Here is a 24,111-nt window from a genome sequence, read left to right as displayed (position 1 = left end):
TTTAAACACATATGTGTGTGTGTATATACATATATATGTATGTATATACATATATATACTCTATATATGTATGTATATACATATATATACTCTTATTTATTCTTTGAGCTATACTATTTTCATTTGAGTGATAATCTCAAATGAAGAAAACAATATAAAGAAAAGCAAATTTTCTGGTGTTGGTGATTTCTGACTGTGGTTTTTATTTATTAATGAGTCCCTTCCTCTACTTTCATTTATTTAAAAAATGCAAGTCAGGAAGACATAACATATACTTCAACCATTTGATAACTTTTGACTTCTCTGCAGTTTGTCCCAGTGGTCGATTTGGAAAAAATTGCGGGGGAATTTGCACATGTACCAACAATGGAACCTGTAATCCCATTGACAGATCGTGCCAGTGCTACCCTGGTTGGATTGGCAGTGACTGCTCTCAGCGTAAGTTTAATGTGTTTTTTATTAGTAGGCAATATCGTCCTAGAACAATTTATTAGCACTTATTCTTATATAATTTTTTTCAGGATTATTGAAAGACAGTGTGGTTAATCATGAGACAAATTCTCTCAGGACAAAAATTACCTTGGGAACTTTCAGGCAATCCTATAGCAGCTATCTTGCAGAGTTTTGTGAGAATAAAATGAGATAATTGTAAAGTCCTTTGCAAACCTTAAAGCACTACATCAGTACCAATTATTTTTATTTGGTAGCCTGTCTTTTCATTGTACTATGCTAGTAAGCTGCATGTGAATGACTATGAAGTTTTAACCTCCTGAGTAGACCTCTGAAACCCAAACCTCTGGGCTGCCTCCACAGACTTTAGTCTGTTGACTGGATGGCTAGCTGCCTTTCATCTTCTCCATGAGGCTTTATATCACCTTCTCCAATTTGCTTTCCTCATATCACCAGACACAGAGATGAGTGAATGTGTAAATGTCAGTATGATAGCACATGTGAAATCACTGAAAATAATTTTCCTAGGGACTCAAAATAACTATTACCACTTCAAAAGAGAGCATATAAATAAGTAGTAACTTAGATACTAGGAAAATCTGGTACTATTTATTGTAAAACATACAGCACATAGTCATTGAAATCTAGCCTGCCTTCCTTTGCATAGAAAAGGAATCAAGAAATATCTGTGCTGCTCTTTTGCACAGCAGCTTCTGGGTCCTGCGGTTTAAACTTCATAGCAACTGTCAGACAAGCAGCCTTTCACTAACCGTCATTTTGCATAAGCCAAAGACTTTTCTGATTTGGGCAAGTTCCACATTTCTGAGAAAGAATAATGCAGGACCTCTTGAATAACTAATGTGGAGATGGGAAAGGCAGTTTTGGGGGAAAGGAAGTATCAGACATGACTATTTCTTGTGTGCTGGATTTATGTAATACAGTATTTTGATATGCCACCAAATGTTGCTGTAGTTCTCTTGGAGCTATCCTGTTTTGGGGACTCAGTGCTCATTCTGGGAAACATCTGGATACTGAGAAACAGGGATGTTTTAGAAAAGCAAGCCAGAATCTTGTCAGAAACGGAACACTATACATTTTTTTCTCTTTGGATTTTCTTTTATTTTGGAATTTTTCTTTTCATTCCCTTTCGGGAACAGAACGTACTAGAAGATCTGTACAAGGACAGTGAAAGTGTTTGGCACCATGAATAAAAGGATATTTTTGTTAAAGTTGCCTCCATAACTATCATTAAGAATCATCAATAAGAGCCTTCAGTCCTCTTGAAAACAATCAATTTCATTAATTTCTTTATGAGCTTCTGACTTTCACTACACCTCCTCAATATTTCTTATATGACTTAACATATCTTGTCAGATGATTAGCAGATATTCTACAAAGAGAAAAATTGACTTTGTAGTAAACGTAGAAACTTGGGCAAATGAAAGAGATGGCTGTAAAGGTGTAGATAGCTTTCACAGGATGAGAAAGACCCTATTTCCAGATTTCACTTTTTATCAAATAAAACTTAGTGAAAGAAACACATGGGAATTTGCGTGTGTATCAATTATAGAACTGGTAATCTCATTATATCTCTAGAAAAACAATATAAACATTTAATGAAATAACAGGTGATTATAAAATACCCCATAAAATACACGTCCTCTCCTTGGGCAAATGAGATTGCAGAATTAAGAAGTTCCCAATATTTTAGATAACTTGGGTACTGCTTTATGTTGTAATCTTTGTAGGAAAAGCATTATATTAATCTGCATATTGAGGCAGGTAGGCAGCGCAGTGGGTAGAGAGCCGGGCCTGGAGTGAGGAAGACTTATCAGTTAGTCAATCAATAAGCATTTACTAAGTGCCCTGTGCTAAGCATTGGGGATGCAAAAAAGGACTTAAAATCAAACAGAAAAGACAACATGCAAACAACTGTTTAAGTAAGCTATTAACAGGTTAGTTAAATAGGAAATAATGAACCAAGGAGAGGCATAAGAATTCAGAGGGGTTGTGAAAGGCTTGCAGAACACAGGATTTTAGCTAAGACTTGAAGGAAGCCAGGGAATGCAGGAGGTGGAGGTGAGAGAGAGCATTCCAGGCATAGGATGCTCAGCGAGAAAGCCAGTATCAACTGCATCAAACAGTGTGTTTGGGAGTGGGGCAAGGGGGGAACCTAAGGTGTAAGAACAGAGGAAAAGTGAGGGCAGGTAGGTTATGAAGGGCTTGAAATTCAGCCTCACTATATGACCCTAGGCAAGTCACTTCAACTGTTTGCCTCAGTTTCTTCTACTGTAAAATGGAGATAATAAAGGAACTACCTTCCAGGAAATAATATTCATAAAATGTTAACACAGAACCTGGTGCAGAGTTAGCACTTACTTAATACTTGCTTCATCTTCCTAACAAATAAAACACAAATGCTGCTCGTGAGACCTTGAGCAAATCCATTCACCTTTCTGGTCCCTGATTTTCTTCTTTATAAACAAAAGGAGCCAGGAATGGCAGCAGAGCTGTAGTGGCTGCTCTGGCTGAGGCTATTGGATGGCTGGGGTTTGGGAGTTCTGAGTTTCAATAGAGCTAAAGTTGAAAGAGTATTCACGCCAAACCCAACTACATCAATATAATTCCCATGAGCAAAGGACCGCTGAGTTGCCTAAGAAGACTGGCACTTCCACCAGCATAAATGAGATAGTAAGACCAGTTTCCAAAGAAGTAAATATTAAATAAAATAAAAGGGTTGAACCAGATAGATCACTAAAATTTGTTATTTCTAAATCATATCGATATTTGATATTCCCAAGTGAGAGCTACTACATTTAAACTACAGAGTTTAAATGTTGCAAGTTTATTTAAACTACAGAGTTTAAATGTTGCAAGAACTAGTATGGGAAATATTTTTTTAGTTAGTTAATTCCTAAAACTTTAAATTAATTAATTATTTTATTAGTCCATTATCTATACTGTAGTAGGTATGTTTCTGAAAAGCTGCATATAGATAAAACTTTTGTAAATTGAATCACTTCTTTGGGCTCATTTTTTATAGGTAATTTATTCTTATTTTCTAACTCATCTTTTGTTTCAGAATTATTTTTGCCTCTTCTTGCCATGTCTCCTCCAAATTAATAGTTAATTTTCTTTTTTAAGAATTTGCTTTATTTTTAATTCATGGAATAAAATAAGCATTTCTACAACACAACACAATAACAAAAGATGATTGTACATGATTTTTTTATAAATTTATTTTATTTTTAATTTTTTTAGTTAATTTTCTATAAACAAGTACTCAAATATAGTAGGGGGTTTTGATATTTAGAGAAACTCTGAGACGTCTTATCCTCTAATTAGTATGGGTTTTAAGTTTAGGTTTTTGTGTAAGAGTAGCAACTCGTATTTCTATAGTACATGAAAGTCTGCGAATATTTTCCCACAACACCTCTATGGGATAGGTAAGATAAGTATTGCTGTCCCTTGTATAGATGAAGGAACTTAAGGCCACCAATGAAAAGTATCTAAGGTGAGATTCAAACATGTCTCTTGCTTCTAAGTCCAACCATCTTTTCCCTATGCAAGTGGAACAAAGTTATATTTATTTAGGGGAAATTGGGATATTTTAATGTTTTTATTTATTTGAAGGTAACATTTTCCCTGTCTAATGACTGTTTCAAAACACTAAAACATTTCTTCTGGTTTCAGCCTGCCCACCTGCCCACTGGGGTCCAAACTGCATCCATACATGTAACTGCCACAATGGGGCCTATTGCAGCGCCTATGATGGAGAATGCAAATGTACAGCAGGCTGGACGGGTCTCTACTGCACCCAGAGTAAGCACATCATGTTGTGTTTTGTTGGCCATGGTGCTAAGCAGAAACCAAGGAAACTGTGTTCATTCTTTGTGTGCCTGTACATGGTGCACAATTCTACAATACAGAGATTTCCCAAATTATAAATAAGTTGTGTTCCATGAATTTGTTTGCAAGGTGGTTACTTGAAATTCACTTTCCCAGTGGAAACAATGTTATTGATTGGTTATCCCCTATTTAGTTCAGTGTAGCTAAAATATTGTACCTATGCATGAAAAAATGATTGCAATGGAAAAAACTTATAAATATATACCATTTTCACTTTTTTTGAGTGGGCGTGTGATTTCATTTCTTTAGGGAGCTCCTAGTAAGAAAGTTCCTTTACAAATGCAGCGCATCTTATAGTCTTAGAGAATTTCCTAGGGCATTAAGAGGGTTAAATCATCTATCCAGGAACACAAAACCAGTATATTAGAGTCAAGAGTTAAATTCAGATCTTTGGGATTTCATATGCCAAATTTTCTTTTGCTATAATAGTATCAAGAATTAAGGTTAATTATTAATTAAATTTAATGTATAGGTTGAATTGGAAACTACAGGGTGCAGCAGTCATGTTTTGGGTATATGAGAATGTTTGTAAATTGGATGTTCACATTCCTAGACTTTTTTTGACTTTCTTAATCTCAGCTTCATTCATGCTTTTTTGAAAGATATCCTTCTGTAAAGTGGCAGATATTCAATAGGTTAGAGGGCATCTCCCTGAGTTGTAGGGGTATCTAGACTCATTTTAGATTTTTTTTTTAATTAACAAAACTTTAGACTCAAAATCATCATATATTCTTGGGCATGCCATAAAATGAATCTCCAATGAGTACTAGATTTTGGTGACTTAGACAACAAATTACTTGACTTCAGGCAGGTAATTTTAACTTCTCTGAGACTCAGTTTGTTCAAATGAGAATCATCCAACTTGTCCAAACTATCTCACAGGGTTGTAAGGAAAGCACTTTACAAATTTTAAAACATTGTGTAAAAAAGAATTGCAGTGACTGTGGGGACTGTGGGTGCTGCAGGTCTTGTGTGTGTGTGTGTGTGTGTGTGTGTGTGTGTGTGTGTGTGTGTGTGTGTGTGTGTGTGTAACTTTCACAGTCTCACCACAAGATAATGTGAAAAAAAATCTAGTTTTGGAAAAGCACCATCTCACACAAGATGGATTTAAACTTTATTTATAGAAAAGATTCCTAAAATCCTTAACCTGACTCTTGAAACTCAGCTTACTAACCTGTATAAGCCAAAGAGGTCTGTAGGTGATGAGCAAGAGTTCACTCTTACATAAAAATTATTGACAAGCACCTGTTGAGCTGACCACATCTATCCTTCCTTACAAAATACCTTTGAATATTTGTCTTCATATATACTTCAAATATACTGAATATTATATCAATGTGATATTCTTTTCTTGTAGCAGATAATGCTTGATAATTTCAATATTGGGGAAAAGGAATTGTAATTATTGCTTAAAAGAAAGTGCTTTGAAGGATTTTAATAGCAAATTGATGAAGTGGTAGCCCTACCCCCAAACTCCTCCCCCTCATACTTCCATAGGTTTGAGTTGGTATTGCTTTAAAAGATTATAGGAGCACTACTAATGGTTAAACTGTTACAACAATACTGACAAGGCTTGCTAGTGAATAATGATGTGCTGGTAAGAACTGTATCTTCATGCTTAAATAACATCAGCGAGAGGTTCTGTGCATCATTGTTCTTCTCCTACCCTTTCATCCTCCTGTTTCCCCTGAATTAGATTCCTTCATTCTGGGTTGTATTTCTATTGACCTCCTATTTCTTCCTTTCATCCCCTTTTTCCTTATTTGTCCCTAAGGGTGTCCTCTGGGGTTCTATGGAAAAGATTGTGCGTTAATATGCCAATGTCAAAATGGAGCTGACTGCGACCATATCTCAGGACAATGCACTTGCCGTACTGGATTCATGGGGAAACACTGTGAACAGAGTGAGTATAAAAATATTTAATGCCACTACATTATAATTTTAATGAGACTTATTTTTAACGACCCACTTGCACCTGGGAGACTTAAAGGCAGCGATTTGGTTGGTGTTTTTTTTAAGGCGATTGAACTGGCATCATCTTTGCCAGTGTTGTTTACTGTCCTGAGATGCCACTCAGATTTTTGCTGACCTGAACTTGTCATGATCCATTCTCCTATCATTCTGTGGGTAGAGGAAATAATGAGCAAAACTGAATTCAGGTTTTTCATTCTGTTCTTAGAGCCTCGGTCTCTACCATCTCATTTTATATGCTAGACATCATTAAAACCTGTGCAGAGCAGATAAAGACTGGGGAACATGAAAACCTGAGATTATAGCGAATTTGGTCTTTAACTTAGTTTTCTGGATTCCTCCTTGGTGACTTTAATTTAGTTGCTTGATTAAGATAAGTTAGGACAGAAGGTGGGGGAAAAAAACCCAAAGCCTCTTCATTGTCTTATAATGAAGGATACAACCCTATACACACCACCTTTCCTTACCTAACCTCTCCTCTGCCCCCCTCTCAAAGAAAACATGCTAGGCATGTAGCCCTGTTGGCCTGCCATCATCCCCCAGTCTTAATCTCCTACCCTTAAGATGTGTTTGCAGTCTCTTTAGTCACCAGAAATAAGGCTGATACCATGTAAAATGGGTTCTGAGAAAAATGCAATCTGAAGGACTTTTGATACACAAGGCCAACAACACTGAATTGGCTCAGAATGGATGATCTGGTTTTCTTGCATTCTTTTTTGGTCCAGTTGCTGAATTACACACATGAATGTAAGCACAGTCTCTTTAGATCTTAAACTTCCAATAGAATGGGAGGTTTGATAAGCACTTTAAAAAAAATAGTTGTTTGATGTGTACCCTATTTTGAAAATCTTCTCCCAGTGGGTTTTCTTTTTTTGTAGACCTAACCAAACTTTGAATGAAAACCCTGATAGCAGCAGTACATTGCCCCCTGCTGCTCAATTATAAAAAACTTCTGGATTTTTAGCATGAATTTTTAGATTAAGCCTTGCAGTGTAGTGGGTTAGAACTACTGTCCCAAATCAAGATCACATTAAAAGAAAAAATTCTACATTCAAACCTATTTGTAAAAATCCAGTTTTCAGATTTCTAAGTCAAAAAGTAAACTTCAAATTCAAACCATTCTCTGTGAAATTAAGACTCTGCTTAGGAAATAACTGTTCTTAATATTTTTTACAGTTTATAACCATTACCTTAGAATTGACAATTAAAACAAAATCCCCTTTTGCAGAGCCCCAATTCATACAATAAAATGTTTGGGGTTTTTTTTTCCTAAACAAAGCAATAGGTCTTCATTTATCATATCTAATAAAGCTCCTACTAATTTGCTCAACTTTCCATTTGATTCATCATCTTCTTCAGAGTGTCCCTCAGGAACATATGGCTATGGCTGTCGACAGATATGTGACTGTCTAAACAATTCTACTTGTGACCACATCACAGGAACTTGTTACTGCAGCCCAGGCTGGAAGGGTACGCGATGTGATCAAGGTAAATAACATTGATGGACAATAAAAGGATCTAGAACATTTCTGTGACATTGCACAGTATATATATGTATGTATGTATGTATATGTATATATACATATATACATATGTATGTACATGTATATATACATATATATATACATATATATCACTTTTCTTAACATGATTTTTATACTCTTTTGCCTTGCTTATAGTTTACCGTAATCAAGGTTAGCTTAAGATGTTTCTTGATTGTATCATTATTATACTGTAACACTATTCACTATTATTTACTATCCTCACTGTTATTCACATTTTTGGGTGTGTGTGGCAAAGGGGGAGAGAACTTTTTCTATGCTTTGTATAAAAAGATTCTTTAGTTTATGTTAGTGCTGAAAGGAACCTTACATAAAATCTAATCTAACCCCTTATTTTACAAATGAGGAAACTTAAGCCCAGTGAATGCGTTATCTGAGGTCCTATGGTTATTAAATGACAGAGAGGGACTTAAACCTTGATTCTTTATTCCAAATCTTAAGCCCTTTCCAGTGCCTCTCCTTTGAACAGATAGACCTATTTTATTCTGAATTTTGAAGCATTTAGCATTAGCTAAATTCACATTTAGCAATTAGCACTCTTGTGCAATATTATTAGGCTATATTCTTCCATTTAATTACCAAGCAAAAATAATTTAGGAATTAAGGAATGATATTATCCACCTAATATCTAATCTTGCCATAACATTATTTTTGCTTCATCACAGTTCCCTTCTCAGGTAGCAATCTGACCTGGAAAATAACATGACCAGGAACATTATCTTTTGAAAGAAAGATAATCATATAAATTCATTGAGGCAGCTAGGTACAGTGTACAGTATGCATTGTTGGACCTGGAGTCAGGAATGCCTGAGTTCAAAGCCAGCATCACACTTACTAGCTATGTGACCATGGGGTACATCACTTAACCTTTGTTTGCATCAGTTTCCTCAGCTGTAAAATGGGCATAATAACAGCACCTACCTCACTGAGTTGTGAAGATGAAATGAGATAATATTTGAAAAGCACTTAATACAGTTCCTGGCACATAATAAGTGCGATATTCTCTTTCCCCTTCCTTTTCCCTCCATGTGAAGGTTGATAATTTTTATCAGATTTTATATTATATTATCCTTACAGAGAGAAAGACAGAGGGAAAAAATGTTTCCTTGTTTCTGGAAATATTTAAGAAAGACATAGGTCTGATTTTAGTCATTCTAGGAATTGGATCACTTAAGAATTTTGTGATGTCTCATGCCATCACAAATGTATAGGAAATAAAACAGTATCTCAATCAAATTAAGCTCTCCTGGGTTTTAATCTCAGGGTAAGTCCTTTGGAGGGAGAGAACAGAGCCTCTCTACCTTTGCTCTGGACACAGCCCTATTCCTGGGGATAAATGAGGGGTTAGTTTCTGCTCTTCTGTTTTCAGAAACTTCAAAGTGAACATTTTTATGAATTGAAATCATCCAGAGTACATCTCATGTATCCTGTGCATCATAATCACGTTTTCCTCTTTCTTCTTCTTCTAGCCGGTATTTTAATAGTTGGGAACTTGAACAGTTTAAGCCGAACAAGCACGGCTAACCCTGCAAATTCTTACCAGATCGCAGCTATTGCGGGCATCACTATTCTCGTCCTGGTTGTACTCTTGCTGCTGGCACTGTTCATTATTTATAGACACAAACAGAAGGAGAAAGACTCAAGTATGCCAGCAGTTACCTACACCCCTGCTATGAGGGTCATCACTGCAGACTATACTATTTCAGGTAAGAGTCATGTCGTATGTGAGGGATTTTACTCTGTTAAAGTAAGTGCCATCTTAGATCATTAAAACAAGGTTTTAGCCTCTTAGATTTTCTTTTCTACATACCTACTCAGACTCTCCAAGACGTAAGGGACCTCAAAGGCCATTATCTTTCCCAATCTGTACATGAAAGACCCCCTCTATAATGTATGCAACAAATGCTTCATCCAACCTTTGCTCGAAGTGCCTCCTCACTAAGTAGGGAGGGAGGGAGAGAATTTGGAATTGAAAGTGAAAATTTTTTAAAAGTCTTGGGAAGTTTTTCATCTCCATAAAGCCTTATTATAACTTTCCCTCATTGTTCCCAAGTCTGCTTTTCACAAGTCTGATTCCTCTTCTATGTAATAATCCTTCAAAATCATGTTTTCTGCTACATCTTCTTTTCTGTAGGTTAAATATACCTGGTTTTTTACTAATCCTTATATGACATTAATTTCAGGCCTTTCTCCATCCTGGTTATATTTCCCTACCTTACTCCTATTTGTCAATGTCCCATCCAAAATATTGCACCCTGACCTGAACACAATATTCCAGATGAAATCTGACTGATTAGTATGGAGTACATATAGTGAGGTTGCCTAGTCTTGGACACTATGCCTCTCTTAATGCAACCTACCATACATTAGTCCATTTTGCTACCATATCACATTATTGACTTCTTTTTTAGCTGCCTAGCTACAATTGCCCCTTCTTATACTTCTGAAGCTCTTTTTGAAACCTGGTATCTAGCCATTATTAAATTTCATTGTATTAGACCTAAGCATTATAATTCTGTCATCCTATGCATTAACAATTCCTTTTAGCATTGTTATCTGTAGATCTTTAAGTATGCCAACTATATCTAAAACATTAATTAAAATGTTAAATAATAAAAAGCTAGGGGTATTACAATATAGACTTCCTTTTAACCTGGAATCTAACCATTACAGACTACTCAATATTCAACCAGTTCTGAATCAATCTACATGTAGTCTCCTCATCCCTCATTAAGAAGGCAAGCAATCAGGGGGCAGAACCAAGATGGCATTTTACAAAGACACACATACACAGGGTCTCCCCCCACAGCCCATAAAATACCCATAGAGAGGGACTCTCAACAAATTTTGGAGCAGCAGAAGTGGAGAACGACAGAGTGGAGGAGATTTCCAGCCCAGGGTGACCTGAAAGGCCCAAGTGAAACCTAGGTTGCACCGGACATGGATCTGAGTGCAGAGCCTAGCCCAGCCTTGGCTTTGTGGTACACAGCTTGCAATCAGCTCTTGGGGGCAGAATCTCCAGTCGAGGAATCCCCAGTCCCAGCAGCAGCGAATTCGAAGCTCCCTCAACCCATAAGTGCCAAAGGTCAGTGACGGGGTTTTTCCAGCTGGCCAGGAAGGGAGAAGGGCCTTCCCATAGCTCCAGAAGCAGGCAGCTGCCTCAGAGGCTACCTGGCAGGTGCAGCAGCCACATACATTTTTGGAGCGTAAAAACCCTGGGGGCATTGAAGAGCTGATTCTTGCCTCCCTCCTGTGTGGAGGCCCTGGGTGAGCTGGTCTTTGTCTCGCACTGAATGGCAGTCCTGCCCATCCAGCTTATCTGAAAATCAGCCCCCAGTGCTGACTTGGGAACTGGAGGCCAGGTGGCTGTGGAGAGGTAACTGCTAAGATTCTGGCTCTGCATCCAGACCAGTACACGCTTGATTGTGCCACATTGGAGGAACTGAGATCTGACAGATTCCCAGAGTATACCCTACTCTTGACAAAGGACCCAAAAGTCAAGTAACTGGTTGGGAAAAATGCCCCCAAAAGGGAAAAAAATAAGACTATAGAAGGTTACAGATATCTTTTCCCATCCTTTCGGATGAGGAAGAATAGCGCTTACCATCAAGGAAAGACATAAAAGTCAAGGCTTCTGTATCCCAAACATCCAAAATAAATATTTAATGGGCTCAGGCCATGGAAGAGCTCAAAAAGGATTTTGAAAATCAAGTTAGAGAGGTGGAGGAAAAATTGGGAAGAGAAATGAGAAAGATGCAAGAAAAGCGTGAAGAGTGGGTCAACACCTTGCTAAAGAAGACCCAAAAAAATGCTGAAGAAAATAACACCTTGAAAAATAGGCTAACTCAACTGGGAAAAGAGGTTCAAAAAGCCAACGAGGAGAAGAATGCTTTAAAAAGTAGAATTAGCCAAATGGAAAAGGAGGTTCAAAAGCTCACTGAAGAAACTAGTTCTCTCAAAATTAGAATGGAACAGATGGAGGCTAATGACTTTATGAGAAACCAAGAAATCACAAAACAAAACCAAAAGAATGAAAAAATGGAAGATAATGTGAAATATCTCATTGGAAAACAACTGACCTGGAAAATAGATCCAGGAGAGATAATTTAAAAATTATGGGACTACCTGAAAGCCTTGATCAAATAAAGAGCCTAGACATCATCTTTCATGAAATTATCAAGGAAAACTGCCCTGATATTCTAGAACTAGGAGGCAAAATAAATATCCTGAAAGAGATCCAAAAAGAGAAACTCCTAGGAACATTGTGGCCAAATTCCAGAGTTCCCTGGTCAAGGAGAAAATATTGCAAGCAGCTAGAAAGAAACAATTCAAGTATTGTGGAAATACAATCAGGATAACACAAGATCTAGCAGCTTCTACATTAAGGGATTGAAGGGCATGGAATAGAATATTCCAGAAGTCAAAGGAACTAGGACTAAAACCAAGAATCACCTACCTAGCAAAATTGAGTATAATACTTCAGAGGAAAAAAATGGTCTTTCAATGAAATAGAGGACTTTCAAGCATTCTTGATGAAAAGGCCAGAGCTGAAAAGAAAATTTGACTGTCAAACACAGGAATGAAGAGAAGCATGAAAAGGTAAACAGCAAAGAGAAGTCATAATGGACTTATTAAAGTTGAACTGTTTACATTCCTACATGGAAAGACAATATTTGTAACTCTTGAAACTTTTTTGAGTATCTGGGTAGTTGGTGGGATTACACACACACACACACACACACACACACACACACACACACACACAGAGGGAGACAGAGAGTGCAGGGTGAATTGAATAGGATGGGATCATATCTTAAAATAATGAAATTAAGCAGTGAGAGAGAAATATATTGGGAGGACAAAGGGAGAAATGGAATGGGGCAAATTATCTCTCATAAAAGAGGCAAGTAAAAGACTTCAGTGGAGGGAAAAAGGGGGGAGGTGAGAGAAAAAAAGATGAAGCTTACTCATCACATTTAACTAAAGGAAGGAATAAAATGCACACTCATTTTGGTATGAAAAGCTATCTTACACTGCAGGAAAGTAGGGGAGAAGGGGATAAGCAGGGTGGGAGGGATAATGGAAGGGAGGGCAGTGGGAGGAGGGAGCAATTTGAAGTCAACACTCTTGGGGAGGGACAGGATCCAAAGGGAGAACAGAAGCAATGGGGGGCAGGATAGGATGGGGGGAAATTTAGTTAGTCTTACACAACACAACTATTATGGAAGTCATTTGCAAAACTACAGAGATATGGCCTATATTGAATTGCTTGCCTTCCCAAAGGGAATGGGTGGGGAGAGAGGGATGAAGGTAAGCTGGAACTCAAAGTTTTAGGAACAACTGTTGAATATAGTTCCAGCAACTAGGAAATAAGAAATACAGGTAATGGGTTATAGAAATTTATCTTGCCCTTCAGGACAAAAGAGAAGATGGGGATAAGAGAAGGGAGGGATGTTAGAAGGGAGGACAGATTGGTGATAGGGGTAATTAGAATGCTCAGCGTTTTTGGGGGGGAGAAATGGGGAGAAAATTTGGAACCCAAAATTTTGTGGAAATGAATGTTGAAAACTTAAATAAATAAATTTAAATACAAAAAAAAATGCTTCTTAAAAAAAAAAAGGCAGGCAATCTGATAAAGGTTATACATGTGCAGTCATGCAAACCAAATTTCTATACTTATTTTGTAAAAGAAAATACAGACCAAAAAAAAAAACCCAAGAAAAATAAAAGTTAAAAAAAAAAGTGTACTTCAATCCGCATTCAGATTCCATCAGTTCTTTCTCTGGACATGGATAGCATTTTTCATCTTAGGTCCTTCAGAAATGTCTTGGATCTTTATATTGCTGGAAATAGCTAGGTCATTCACAGTTGATCATTATACAATATTGTAGTTACTGTGTACAGTGTTCTCCTGTTTGGCTCACTTCACTTTGCATCAGTTCATATAAGTCCTTCCAGGCTTTCTTGAAAGCATACTGATTATAATTTTTTACAGGATTCCATCACAATAATATGCCACAACTTATTCAGCCATTCCCCAATTAATGGGCATCCCTTCAATTTCCATTTCTTTGCCATCACTAAAAGAGCTGCTGTAAATATTTTGGGACATATAGGTCCTTTTCCCTTTTTTAAAAATATCTTTGGGATATAGATCTCTTGGTGATATTGCTGGATCAAAGGGTATGCATAGTTTTGTAGTCCTTTGGGCATCGTTCCAAATTGTTCTCTAGAATGACTGAATCAGTTCACAGTTACACCACCAGTTCATTAGTGTCCTAATTTCCCCCTGTCCCCTTAAACATTCATTCTTTTCCTTGACTCTCTCATATTAGCCAATCTGATAGGTATGAGGTGGTACCTCAAAATTATTTTAATTTGCATCTCTCTAATCAATAAGTGATTTTTCACGTGACTAGAGATAGCTTGGATTTCTTTATTTGAAAACTGCCTGTTCATATCCTTTGACCATTTATCAATTGGGCAATGGCTCATATTATTATAAATTTGACTCAGTTCTCTATATATTTGAGAAATGAGGCCTTCAACAGAGAAACTTGCTATAAATTTCCTCCGCCTTCCCCAGTTTTCTCCTTTCTTTCTAATCTTGGTTGAATTGGTTTTGTTTATACAGAGCTCTTTTAATTATATGTAATCAAAATTTTTCATTTTATATGCTGTGATTCCTCTCTCGTTTGGTCCTAAGTTCTTCCTTCTTCATAGATGGGACAGGTAAACTATTCCATACTTCCTTAATTTGCTTATGGTGTTACCCTTTATGTCTAAATCATGAACCTATTTTGACCCCATCTTGGTATATGATGTGAGGTATTGGTCTATATCTCGTTTCTGCCAAAGTGTTTTGAAGTTTTTTTTTCAAATAGTGAGTTCTTATCCCCAAAGTCTGGATCTTTGCATTTATCAAACACAAGATTACTATGGTCATTTAATACTGTGTATTGTGTACATAATCTCTTCCAATGAGCCACCACTATATTTCTTAGCCAGTACCAGGTTGTGTTAATGATTGCCATAAAGTTTGAGACCTGGTACAACTAGACCACCTTACTTCACACTTTTTTTTCATTAATTCCCTTGATGTCCTTGAACTTTTATTCTTCCAGATGAATTTTATGATTTTTTTTCTAACTTGATAAGATAATATTTTGGTAGTTATATTGGTCTGGTACTGAATAAGTATATTAATTAAGGTAGAATTGTCCTTTTCCTTATATTGGCTCAACCTACCCATGAGCAATTAATATTTTTCCAGTTGTTTAGATCTGACTTTATCTGTGTGAGAAGTGTTTTGTAATTGTGTTCATATAATTCCTGAGTTTGTCTTGGCAGGTAGACTTCCAAGTATTTTATATTGTCTTAAGTTATTTTAAATGGAATTTTTCTTTCCATCTCTTGCTACTGGACTTTGTTGGTAATATATAGAAATGCTGATCATTTATGTGGGTTTATTTTATATCCTGCAACTTTGCAAAAGTTGTTTTTCCAGTAGTTTTTTAGTTTATTTTCTGGGATTCTCCAAGTATACCATTATATCATTTGCAAAGAGTGGTCATTTTGTTTCCTCGTTACCTATTCTAATTCCTCAGTTTCTTTTTATTCTCCGATTACTGTAGCTAATATTTCTGGTACAATATTGAATAACAGAGGTGATAATGGACATCCTTGCTTACAGATAATACTTGCTACTGGGTTTTAGATAAATAATACGTATCATTTTAAGGAAAGCTCCATTTATTTGCTTTCTACTATTTTTTTTTAATAGGAATGAGTGTTATTTTGTCAAAAGTCTTTTCTGCTTATATTAAGATCATATGGTTTTGGGTGTTTTTGTTATTGATATGGTCAATTATGCTAATAGTTTTCCTAATAATAAACCAGCTCTGCATTCCTGGTATAAATCCTACCTGGTCACAGGGTATGATCTTTGTGATATATTGTTGTAATCACTTTGGTAGTGTGTTATTTAAAATTTTTGCATTAATATTCATAAAGGAAATTGGTCTTTTTTCTGTGTTTTTGCTTTTTCTAGTTTAGGCATCAGCATCATGTTTATGTCATAAAAGGCAATATTAGAATAATATTATTAATAATAGACAATATCCTTTTGCTTCTTTACCTGTTTTTCCAGATAGTTTGTATAGAATTGGAATTAATTATCTTTAAATGTTTGGTAGAATTTACATGTGAATCCATCTGGTCCTGGGGATTTTTTCTTAGACAGCTCATTGATGGCTTATTCACTTTCTTTTTCTAAAATATAGCTATTTAAGTCTTCTACTTTCTCTTCTGTCAGTCTCAGCAATTTATATTCTTGGAAATATTCATTCATTTTGCTTAGGTTGTCAGATTTTTTGACATTTAATCAGGCAAAATTTACTCCTACTTACTTTAATTTCCTCTAAATTACTGGTGAGTTCACCCTTTTAATTTTTGATACCAGTAATTTGGTTTTCTTCTTTTAAAAAAAAAATTTAATTAACCAATAGCTTATCTGTTTTATTGGGATTTTAAAAAAATAGAAGCTGCTCCTAGTTTTATTAATTGAATAGGTTTTTTACTTTCAGTTTTATTAATCTCTGCTTTGATTTTCAGGATTTCCAATTTGGAGTTTAATTGGGGATTTGTAATTTATTCTTTTTCTAGTTTACTTTTAGTTGCATGCCCAATTCATTAATCCATGCTTTTGCTATTTTATGTAAGCATTTAGAGAAATACATTTTCAACTAAGTACTGCTCTGGCTACATCTCATATATTTTGGTGTGTTGTCTCATTGTTGTTATTCTCTTTAATGAAATATTTTATTGTTTCTGTGCTTTTTTTCTGTGACTCATTCTTTAGGAGGGACAGCTAGGTGGTGCAGTGGATAGAGCACCAGTGCAGGAGTCAGGAGGATCCAAGTTCAAATGTCACTTCAGACACTTGACACTCACTAGCTGTGTGACCTGGGGCAAGTCACTTCACCCCAGTTGCATCATCCTGGGTTCTCTCCAGTCATCCTGATGAATTCAGATGACTCTGGAGGACAAGTGAGGCTGGTGACCTGCACAGCCCTCCCTCACTCAAAACAAAGTCAAGGTCAAGTCATGTCATCATTTCTCTGATGGCATGGTCTTCTTCAGCAACAAAGGATGAACACACATTCTTTAGGACTAGATTATTTAGTTTCCAATTAATTTTCAATCTGAACTTCCATAGCCCTTTATTGAATATAATTTTTATAGCATTACGATCAGAAAAGGATCCATTTGGTATTCCTGCTTTTTTGCGTTTGGTTGTGAGGTTTTTATGCCCTAAAACATGGTTAGTTTTTGTGTAGGTGCCACATACTGCTGAGAAAAAGGTTTATTCCTTTCTATTCCCATTCAGTTTTCTTCAGAGGTCTATCATATCTGTCTAAATTTTCTAAAATTCTGTTTATCTCCTTAACATCTTTCTTGCTTAGTTTTTTAGTTAAATATATCTAGTTCTATGAGGAGAAAGTTGAGAGCCCTCTATAGTAAAGTTTATTATGTATTTCCTCCTGTAACTCATTTAATTTTCCTTTTTAAAAATTGGTTGCTATACCATTTGGTGCATATATGTTTAGTATTGATATTACTTCACTGTGTAAGGTAACTTTTACCAAGATGTATTTCCTTCCTTATCACTTTTAATTAGATTTATTTTTGCTTTGTCTAAGATGATGTTTGCTTTTGTGGTTGTGGGTGAATTGTTTCAGTTGTGTCCAACTCTTCATGACTCCATTTGTGAGTTTCTTGGCAAAGAAATCTGAAGTTGTTTGCCACTTCCTTCTCCAAATCATTTTACAGAAAAGGAACTGAGGCAAATAGGGTTAAGTGACTTGAACTCAGGTCCTCTTGACTCCAGACCTGGCACTCTATCCATTCCATCATCTACTTTTTTTTAACTTCATCTGAAGCATAATAGATTTTGCTTCATCACCTTACCTTTACTTTGTGTGTGTGTGTGTGTGTCTCTCTGCTTCAAGTGTATTTCTTGTAAAACATATTGTAGAATTCTGGTTTTTAATCCATTTTGTTAAACATTTCCATTTTATGGGTGAGTTTATCACATTCACAGTTATGATTACTGTGTATTTCCCTCCATCCTGTTTTCCCCCCATTTATCTTTCTCTCTCTCTTCACTGTGTCCCTTGTCAAAAGTGTTTTGCTCTAACCACAGCCTCCCACAATCCACCCTTTCTTCTATTAGTATACATTTCTCTTATTCCCTCTTCCTTCCTACTCCCCTACAGGATAAGATACATTTCTATACCAAATTGAGTGTGTATATTATTCCCTTTTTTAGCCAATTTCTGTCAGAGTAAGGTTCAAGCATTGCCCATCATTCCCACCCCCACCCCCACTCCATCACTCCTTATATTCTTTTGGGTGCCTCTTTTATGTGAGATAATTTACCTCATTCTTCTCTTACCTCTCCCTTCCCCCCTTTTCCAGTACATTCTTCTTTCTCACTCCTTAATTTTGTTTTTTGGAGGGTTTTTTGGATATCATTTCATCACGATCAACTTGCATCCATGCTCTCTGTCCATATATGCTCTTTCTAAATGCCCTAAAAATGATAAGGTTCTTAGGAGCTACAAGTATCATCTTACCACATAGGAATATAAACAGTTTAACCTTACTGAATCCCTTATGATTTCTCTTTCCTATTTACCTTTTTATACTTTTCTTAGGTCTTGTATTTGAAAATCAAATTTTTTTATTTAGCTCTGGTCTTTTCATCAGGAATTCTTGAAAATCCTCTATTTCATTAAATATCCATTTCCCCCAAAAACGATTATACTAGTTTTGTTAGGCAAATGACTCTTGGTTATAATTGTATGTTCCTTGCCCTCTGAAATATCATATTCTAAACCCTCAGATCCTTTAAAGTAGAAGCTGTTAAATCTTTTGTAATCCTGACTGTGGCTCCACAATATCTGATTTGTTCCTTTCAGGCTGCTTGAAGTCTTTTCTCTTTGACCTGGGAATTCTGAAATTTGATCATGATATTCCTGGAAGTTTTAATTTGGGGATCTCTTTCAGGTAGTGATCAGTAGTTTCTTTTGATTTTACCTTCCAGTTCTAAGATATCAGGGCAGTCTTCCTTAATAATTTCTTGAAAGATGATGTCTAGGTTCTTTTTTGATCATGGATTTCAGGTTGTCCAATAATTCTTAAATTATCTCTTCTTAATATGTTTTACATGTTAATTATTCTTCTGATGAGATAGTTCACAATTTCCTCTATTTTTCCATTCTTTTGATTTTGTTTTATTGCTTCTTGATGTCTCATATAGGGTTATTAGCTTCCACTTACCCAATTTGAATTTTTGAGGAATTATATTCTTCAGATAGCTTTTGTACCTCCTTTTCAATTTGGCCAATTCTGCTTTTAAAGAGTTCTCTTCAGGAGATTTTTGTGCTTCTATGACCATTTGGCCCATTGTGGTTTTTTTAAGATGTTATTTTCTTCAGTATTTTTTTGTGCTTGCTTTACCACACAGTTGACTCTTTTTTCATGATTTTCTTGTATTACTCATTTCTTTTCCCAATTTTTCCTCCACCTCTCTTATTTGACTTTAAAAATCTTTTTTGAATTCTTCCATGAATTTCTTTTTTGGGGGCCCGAGACCAATTCACATTTTTCTTTGAAGCTTGGTATGTAGCTGTTTTGACACTGTTTTCCTCTTCTGAGTTTGTGTCTGGATCTTCCCTTTCTGTGATCAGGCTCTTTTTTTTTGTTGCTTGCTAATTTTTCCAGACTATTTCTTGACTTTTAACTTTATGTTAAAGTTGGGTTCTGCTCCTGAGATAGAGGGGGCACTGTCCATGTTCTGTTGTTTTCAGAACTAGTTTTGGGGGGAAGGGGTTCATAAGTTTTTAGTTTTTCCAAGGTGGTATGATCCAAGTGAAGGTATGGTCACTGCTCTCCTGGCCTGTGCTCTGGTCTGTGAGAGACCCCAAGTACTGTTTTCTAGTCAGGAATTGTGACCAGGGTTCCTGCTCACCTGCAGCCCCAAGCTCTGGTGTTCTTTCTTCTCTACTGGGACTGCAACCTGGATCCCTGTGTGGGTAATGCAACAGAGTCCTGCATTCATTAACAACTAAGAGTCCCTTGTAATCACCTGATTTGTCCAGCCCTCTTACTATCTGGGCTGAGAGCTATGGAAATCACTGCTGCGGATTTACTTGCCCCTAAGGCCTGCCGATGACCTGCACCTACATGGTCTACTACTGGCTGCCTTGGGCCTGGTTCTGGGGCTGAAGGCCTCACTGCTGGCTTGCCAGGTATAGCACATACTGGATGTCGCTGTCCTCTTACCTCACTGAAACAGCCCTTTCTTGCCAACTTTCTAAGTTGTCTTAGACTGGAATATTGTTTTGTTGGTTTTGCAACTCTAGAATTAATTTTGAAGAATTGTTTTGAAGTGGTGTGGATGGGAATTTGGGAAAGAACGGATAAGTCCCCGTCTTTACTCTGACATCTCGCCTCTTCAATGACCTGCTATTATAGAATTTTTTCCATCTTGGGAATCAGGACAACTATTTGTTCATCTGACTGTACTTATTTTGTTCCTTACTGATACCAGTTTTAATCATTTTCTTCTCTCTTTCTTTCCAGATACCCTTCCTCAGAGTAATGCTGGCACTAATAATCACTATTTTACCAATCCCAGTTACCATACACTCACTCAGTGCTCTACATCACCTCATGTCAACAACCAAAGTAGGATGACAATTGGAAAGGTAAAGTAATAGATGCATATCAGTTATCTACATAAACTAAAAGCAAGAGATGTGATTTTTGGCATCTTGTGGATTTTTTCAAGTCACTTTCTATAGTAATTTTAGTGAGAACCTGAAATCTTATAGCATGATCAGTTTTAAGCATAACTGCAAAATAAGTAGTCTTCGACACTCTCTCACTTCTCTTTTCAATCCCAGTTCCCACTTTCTGGATGCACCTTTCTTTTCTCCCCTGTTCCCAGACACTCAACATCTTTGTACTCTGCTTTAACTGCCAAAATTCTCCATTCAGTGCCCATCCAAGTCTATCCTTCCTCATTACTCTAGAATAAGATTGGAAATAAAGTTCCTCATTACAAACTCATGGATGAAATCACAGGTCCAGTTTAAAATAAAATATACAAGACACTATGCAAGGCACTGGTGACAAAAAGACAAAAAATTAAACAAACTCTTCCCCCAGGGAGATTATATACTATTGGTCAAATTAACTTAAATAGCCTGTAAGCTTCCCAAAAACATTTTTGTTTTATTATTATAATAATGATGAAGATGATAGTGGTCATTCCACTTACATTTCTATAGCATTTCACAGTTTACAGGATCCTTCTTATATAAATTATCTCAACTAAATCTTACAACAACCCTATAAAATAAATGTCACAGATATTGTCCTCATTTTGAAGAAAGGGAAATTGCAATGGACCCAGAGAAACTAGATGACTTACTCAAGGTCCCACACTCAGAAGTGACAGAGCCAGAGCTAGAATTTGATTTTCTGACTTAGCCCAGCCCTTTTTTCACTATAAGTCAAGCTGGCCCAAATGAATTAGTCCAGCGTCAAGCACTGTGGAACAAAGCAGTGAATTTCATATGTAGGGATGAGAGTTTGAGGTAGGGACCTCCACAATACAACTATAGGGTTAGTCTGCCTTCTGTAAGGCTCTGTCTTTTTGCATAATTCACAGAAACATTGCATCTTAAGAGCTGAAAGAACTGAATAACTAGAAGCAATCTAGTCCAACTTATTATCTATTAAATCCCTTCTACAGTGTCCCTGAAAAGTGTTCCTCTGACCTCTGCTCAAACACCTCCCCCAAACTGTACTACAGGACTAAATTGTGCTCTTTCATCCAAAGTTCTTTTCGTTTTTAATAGGCAAAAAACAACCAGATATTTGTGAACATAAAAAATGTGGATCCTGGAAAGCGAGGGCCTGTTATGGACTACACAGGGACACTCCCAGTGGACTGGAAACATGGTGGCTTCCACAATGAGCTTGGTAAGTCAGACTGGTTGTACTTCTTAGCAGTCGGTTTCATCATTTAAAGTAACCATAGAAAAACATTTTAGGGAAGGTAACAAGCATTTATTAAGATTGTGACGTGTACGAGGCACTGTGCGAGGTGCTTTACAAGTATGACCTTATTCAATCCTCATTAGAACTCTGAGAAGTAGATGTTACAATCCCCATTTTACAGTTGAGAAAAGTGAGACAGACAGAGATGAAGTGACTTGCCCAGGGTTACTCACACAACTAGGAACTGTCTGAGGCTGGATTTGAATTCAGGTCTACCTGACTCCAGGCCTGGGACTCTAGCCACTGTACTTCATAGCTTCTTCTGAAATGTAAATGAAAGATGAGTAGAAATTGATAAGTTTTTATTTCTTCCCTGTGCTAGTGATGGAATCCTAATAAAGCTGCCCCTAGCCTCAATATTCTAACTTCCCTATAGGCCCCACTGAACAGCAGGCTCACTGCCCCTATCTAGCCACTTACCATCACCCCTACTCAATATCCTGACATTTTCATGTATGCGTCACTGCTCACTAGAATAACAAGTGTATCCACGAACTCATATTTCTCATAGAAATGACAGGTGTGTCCATGTGATGGGATCCCAGCCACTGCTTTTAGCTACCCCTGCCCCCAGGCCCATTCCTCATATTTCCCACAGAAACAGCTGATGTGTCCATGCTCTCAACCACAACCACATCCACCTAGTCTCAGACAGAAACAAAATACTCAGCCAATCAGAAAGCAGCCATCACCATGATGCCAGAGCAGGCTGTGGACTCCAAAACAATTGAAGGGACTTTCCCTAAGTAGGTACCAGTGCGGTAATAGCAAAAGCTGTCCTTTAGGTAAACTTGTGACGTAGAGAGGCTGATTATAATATCTTTGTCATACATACATAGCCCCCCAAATGAGTTTTTCCATATGCATTGTGGGTAATCGCATGCCAGTTCCACTGTGACTGGGACCCTTCCCCTATTACCTAATCCCTTAACAACCCCCTCTGTCTTTTTAATATTCATAATTTCTGTTATGTAATGGCATCTTTACCCTGTAAAAATCTGTCTTGCTTTCTCTGAAGTTTCTGGTTCCTCTTGGAACTTAGCGCACTTCATGAGAGGTGTCAATCTCAATAGATGCCTATACTTGGATTAGAGGTAGTCTCACTCTGAATTCTTTGGGATGGTTCCACCTCCACACAGCATGAAACTGCAACACTAGGAAAGGGAATACCAATCATTTAGCTGAAAAAAAAACCCACCTATGTTCTAATGTTTTGGACTGATCTATGGAAAAAGATTTTATCTCAGCATTAGAAAATAGTTATTTTCTCTGTGATCTGACATATTCACAGAATAAGTGAAAGTAAAGTAAACATGGGAGAGAGCCTTACTCAAGAGTATTGGATAACCATATCCTTTCATTAAAGTGTCAACACTTTCCCATTAGTAATACTGTAGCTTTTCAAATGTGATTAGGTCCCTTACTTTCCTGGAAAATTATTGTCGAATTTAATTTATTTCTCAGTTAGAAAGATCCCACTATCACTAGCAATTAAATATTTAATTTTTATATATGCTTCCCCATCTTACTGTATCTGAACAGGCACATAGTGAAATGGCCCAGAATGCTTAGTTGATTGCAGGAAGGGAGAGACTAACAATATACTGACATTTCAATATTCCTATAGATTCTTATTTTTAAGTGTAGCATCACAACCCCTCCTGAGCTATTTCTCAATTCTCAATTGCACTGGCGGATTGCATTACCAGAGGCTGGCTATGTATCCCTTGAGGATTCTAGGGGTAACCCTGAGGTGCTTAGGGATTTCTAGTATTTTCACTCACAAATATCCATAGTTAATCAGACAGACTTAATTAGCTTTTAGTTAGAGATACTTATTAAGCAGGTATAATAAGAACCATTGGTAAAAAAAATCAATTTCCCCAAAACTTTGGGACACACTCTACTACATGTAAATCTGAACTCCAAGGGAAAATGGGCTCAAGCTTAGATAGCACACATAGCAAAGGAGTAACTCACAGCTCCTAGTTGAATGAAATCCGATTTCTTCCTTAGAAGTCTTTTGAAATTTCCCTCAGGAATTCGTGAACTTTATACTGAGCACTTGAGATTTAAAGCCCTTGTG

The 24,111-nt window shown here is 36.8% G+C and overlaps 1 protein-coding gene across 1 annotated transcript in view; it reads left to right on the top strand.

Annotated features, from left to right (window-relative positions):
* The window catches only part of MEGF10 (multiple EGF like domains 10), a 161,846-nt gene that overhangs the window by 122,897 nt on the left and 14,838 nt on the right, over positions 1-24,111 (top strand). Inside the window, exons 16-22 of the mRNA XM_072597212.1 lie at positions 310-438; positions 4,144-4,272; positions 6,134-6,262; positions 7,690-7,818; positions 9,362-9,598; positions 20,541-20,665; positions 21,824-21,947. Of these exons, the coding sequence (XP_072453313.1) occupies positions 310-438; positions 4,144-4,272; positions 6,134-6,262; positions 7,690-7,818; positions 9,362-9,598; positions 20,541-20,665; positions 21,824-21,947 (1,002 nt within the window). The remainder of the gene's footprint in view (positions 1-309; positions 439-4,143; positions 4,273-6,133; positions 6,263-7,689; positions 7,819-9,361; positions 9,599-20,540; positions 20,666-21,823; positions 21,948-24,111) is intronic.

The sequence above is a fragment of the Notamacropus eugenii genome, chromosome 3 (assembly GCF_028372415.1).
Source record: "Notamacropus eugenii isolate mMacEug1 chromosome 3, mMacEug1.pri_v2, whole genome shotgun sequence".
NCBI classification, from domain to species: Eukaryota; Metazoa; Chordata; class Mammalia; order Diprotodontia; family Macropodidae; genus Notamacropus; species Notamacropus eugenii.
The sequence above is the reverse complement of the archived record's forward strand: the minus strand, read 5'-3'. Positions and strand labels throughout refer to the sequence as shown.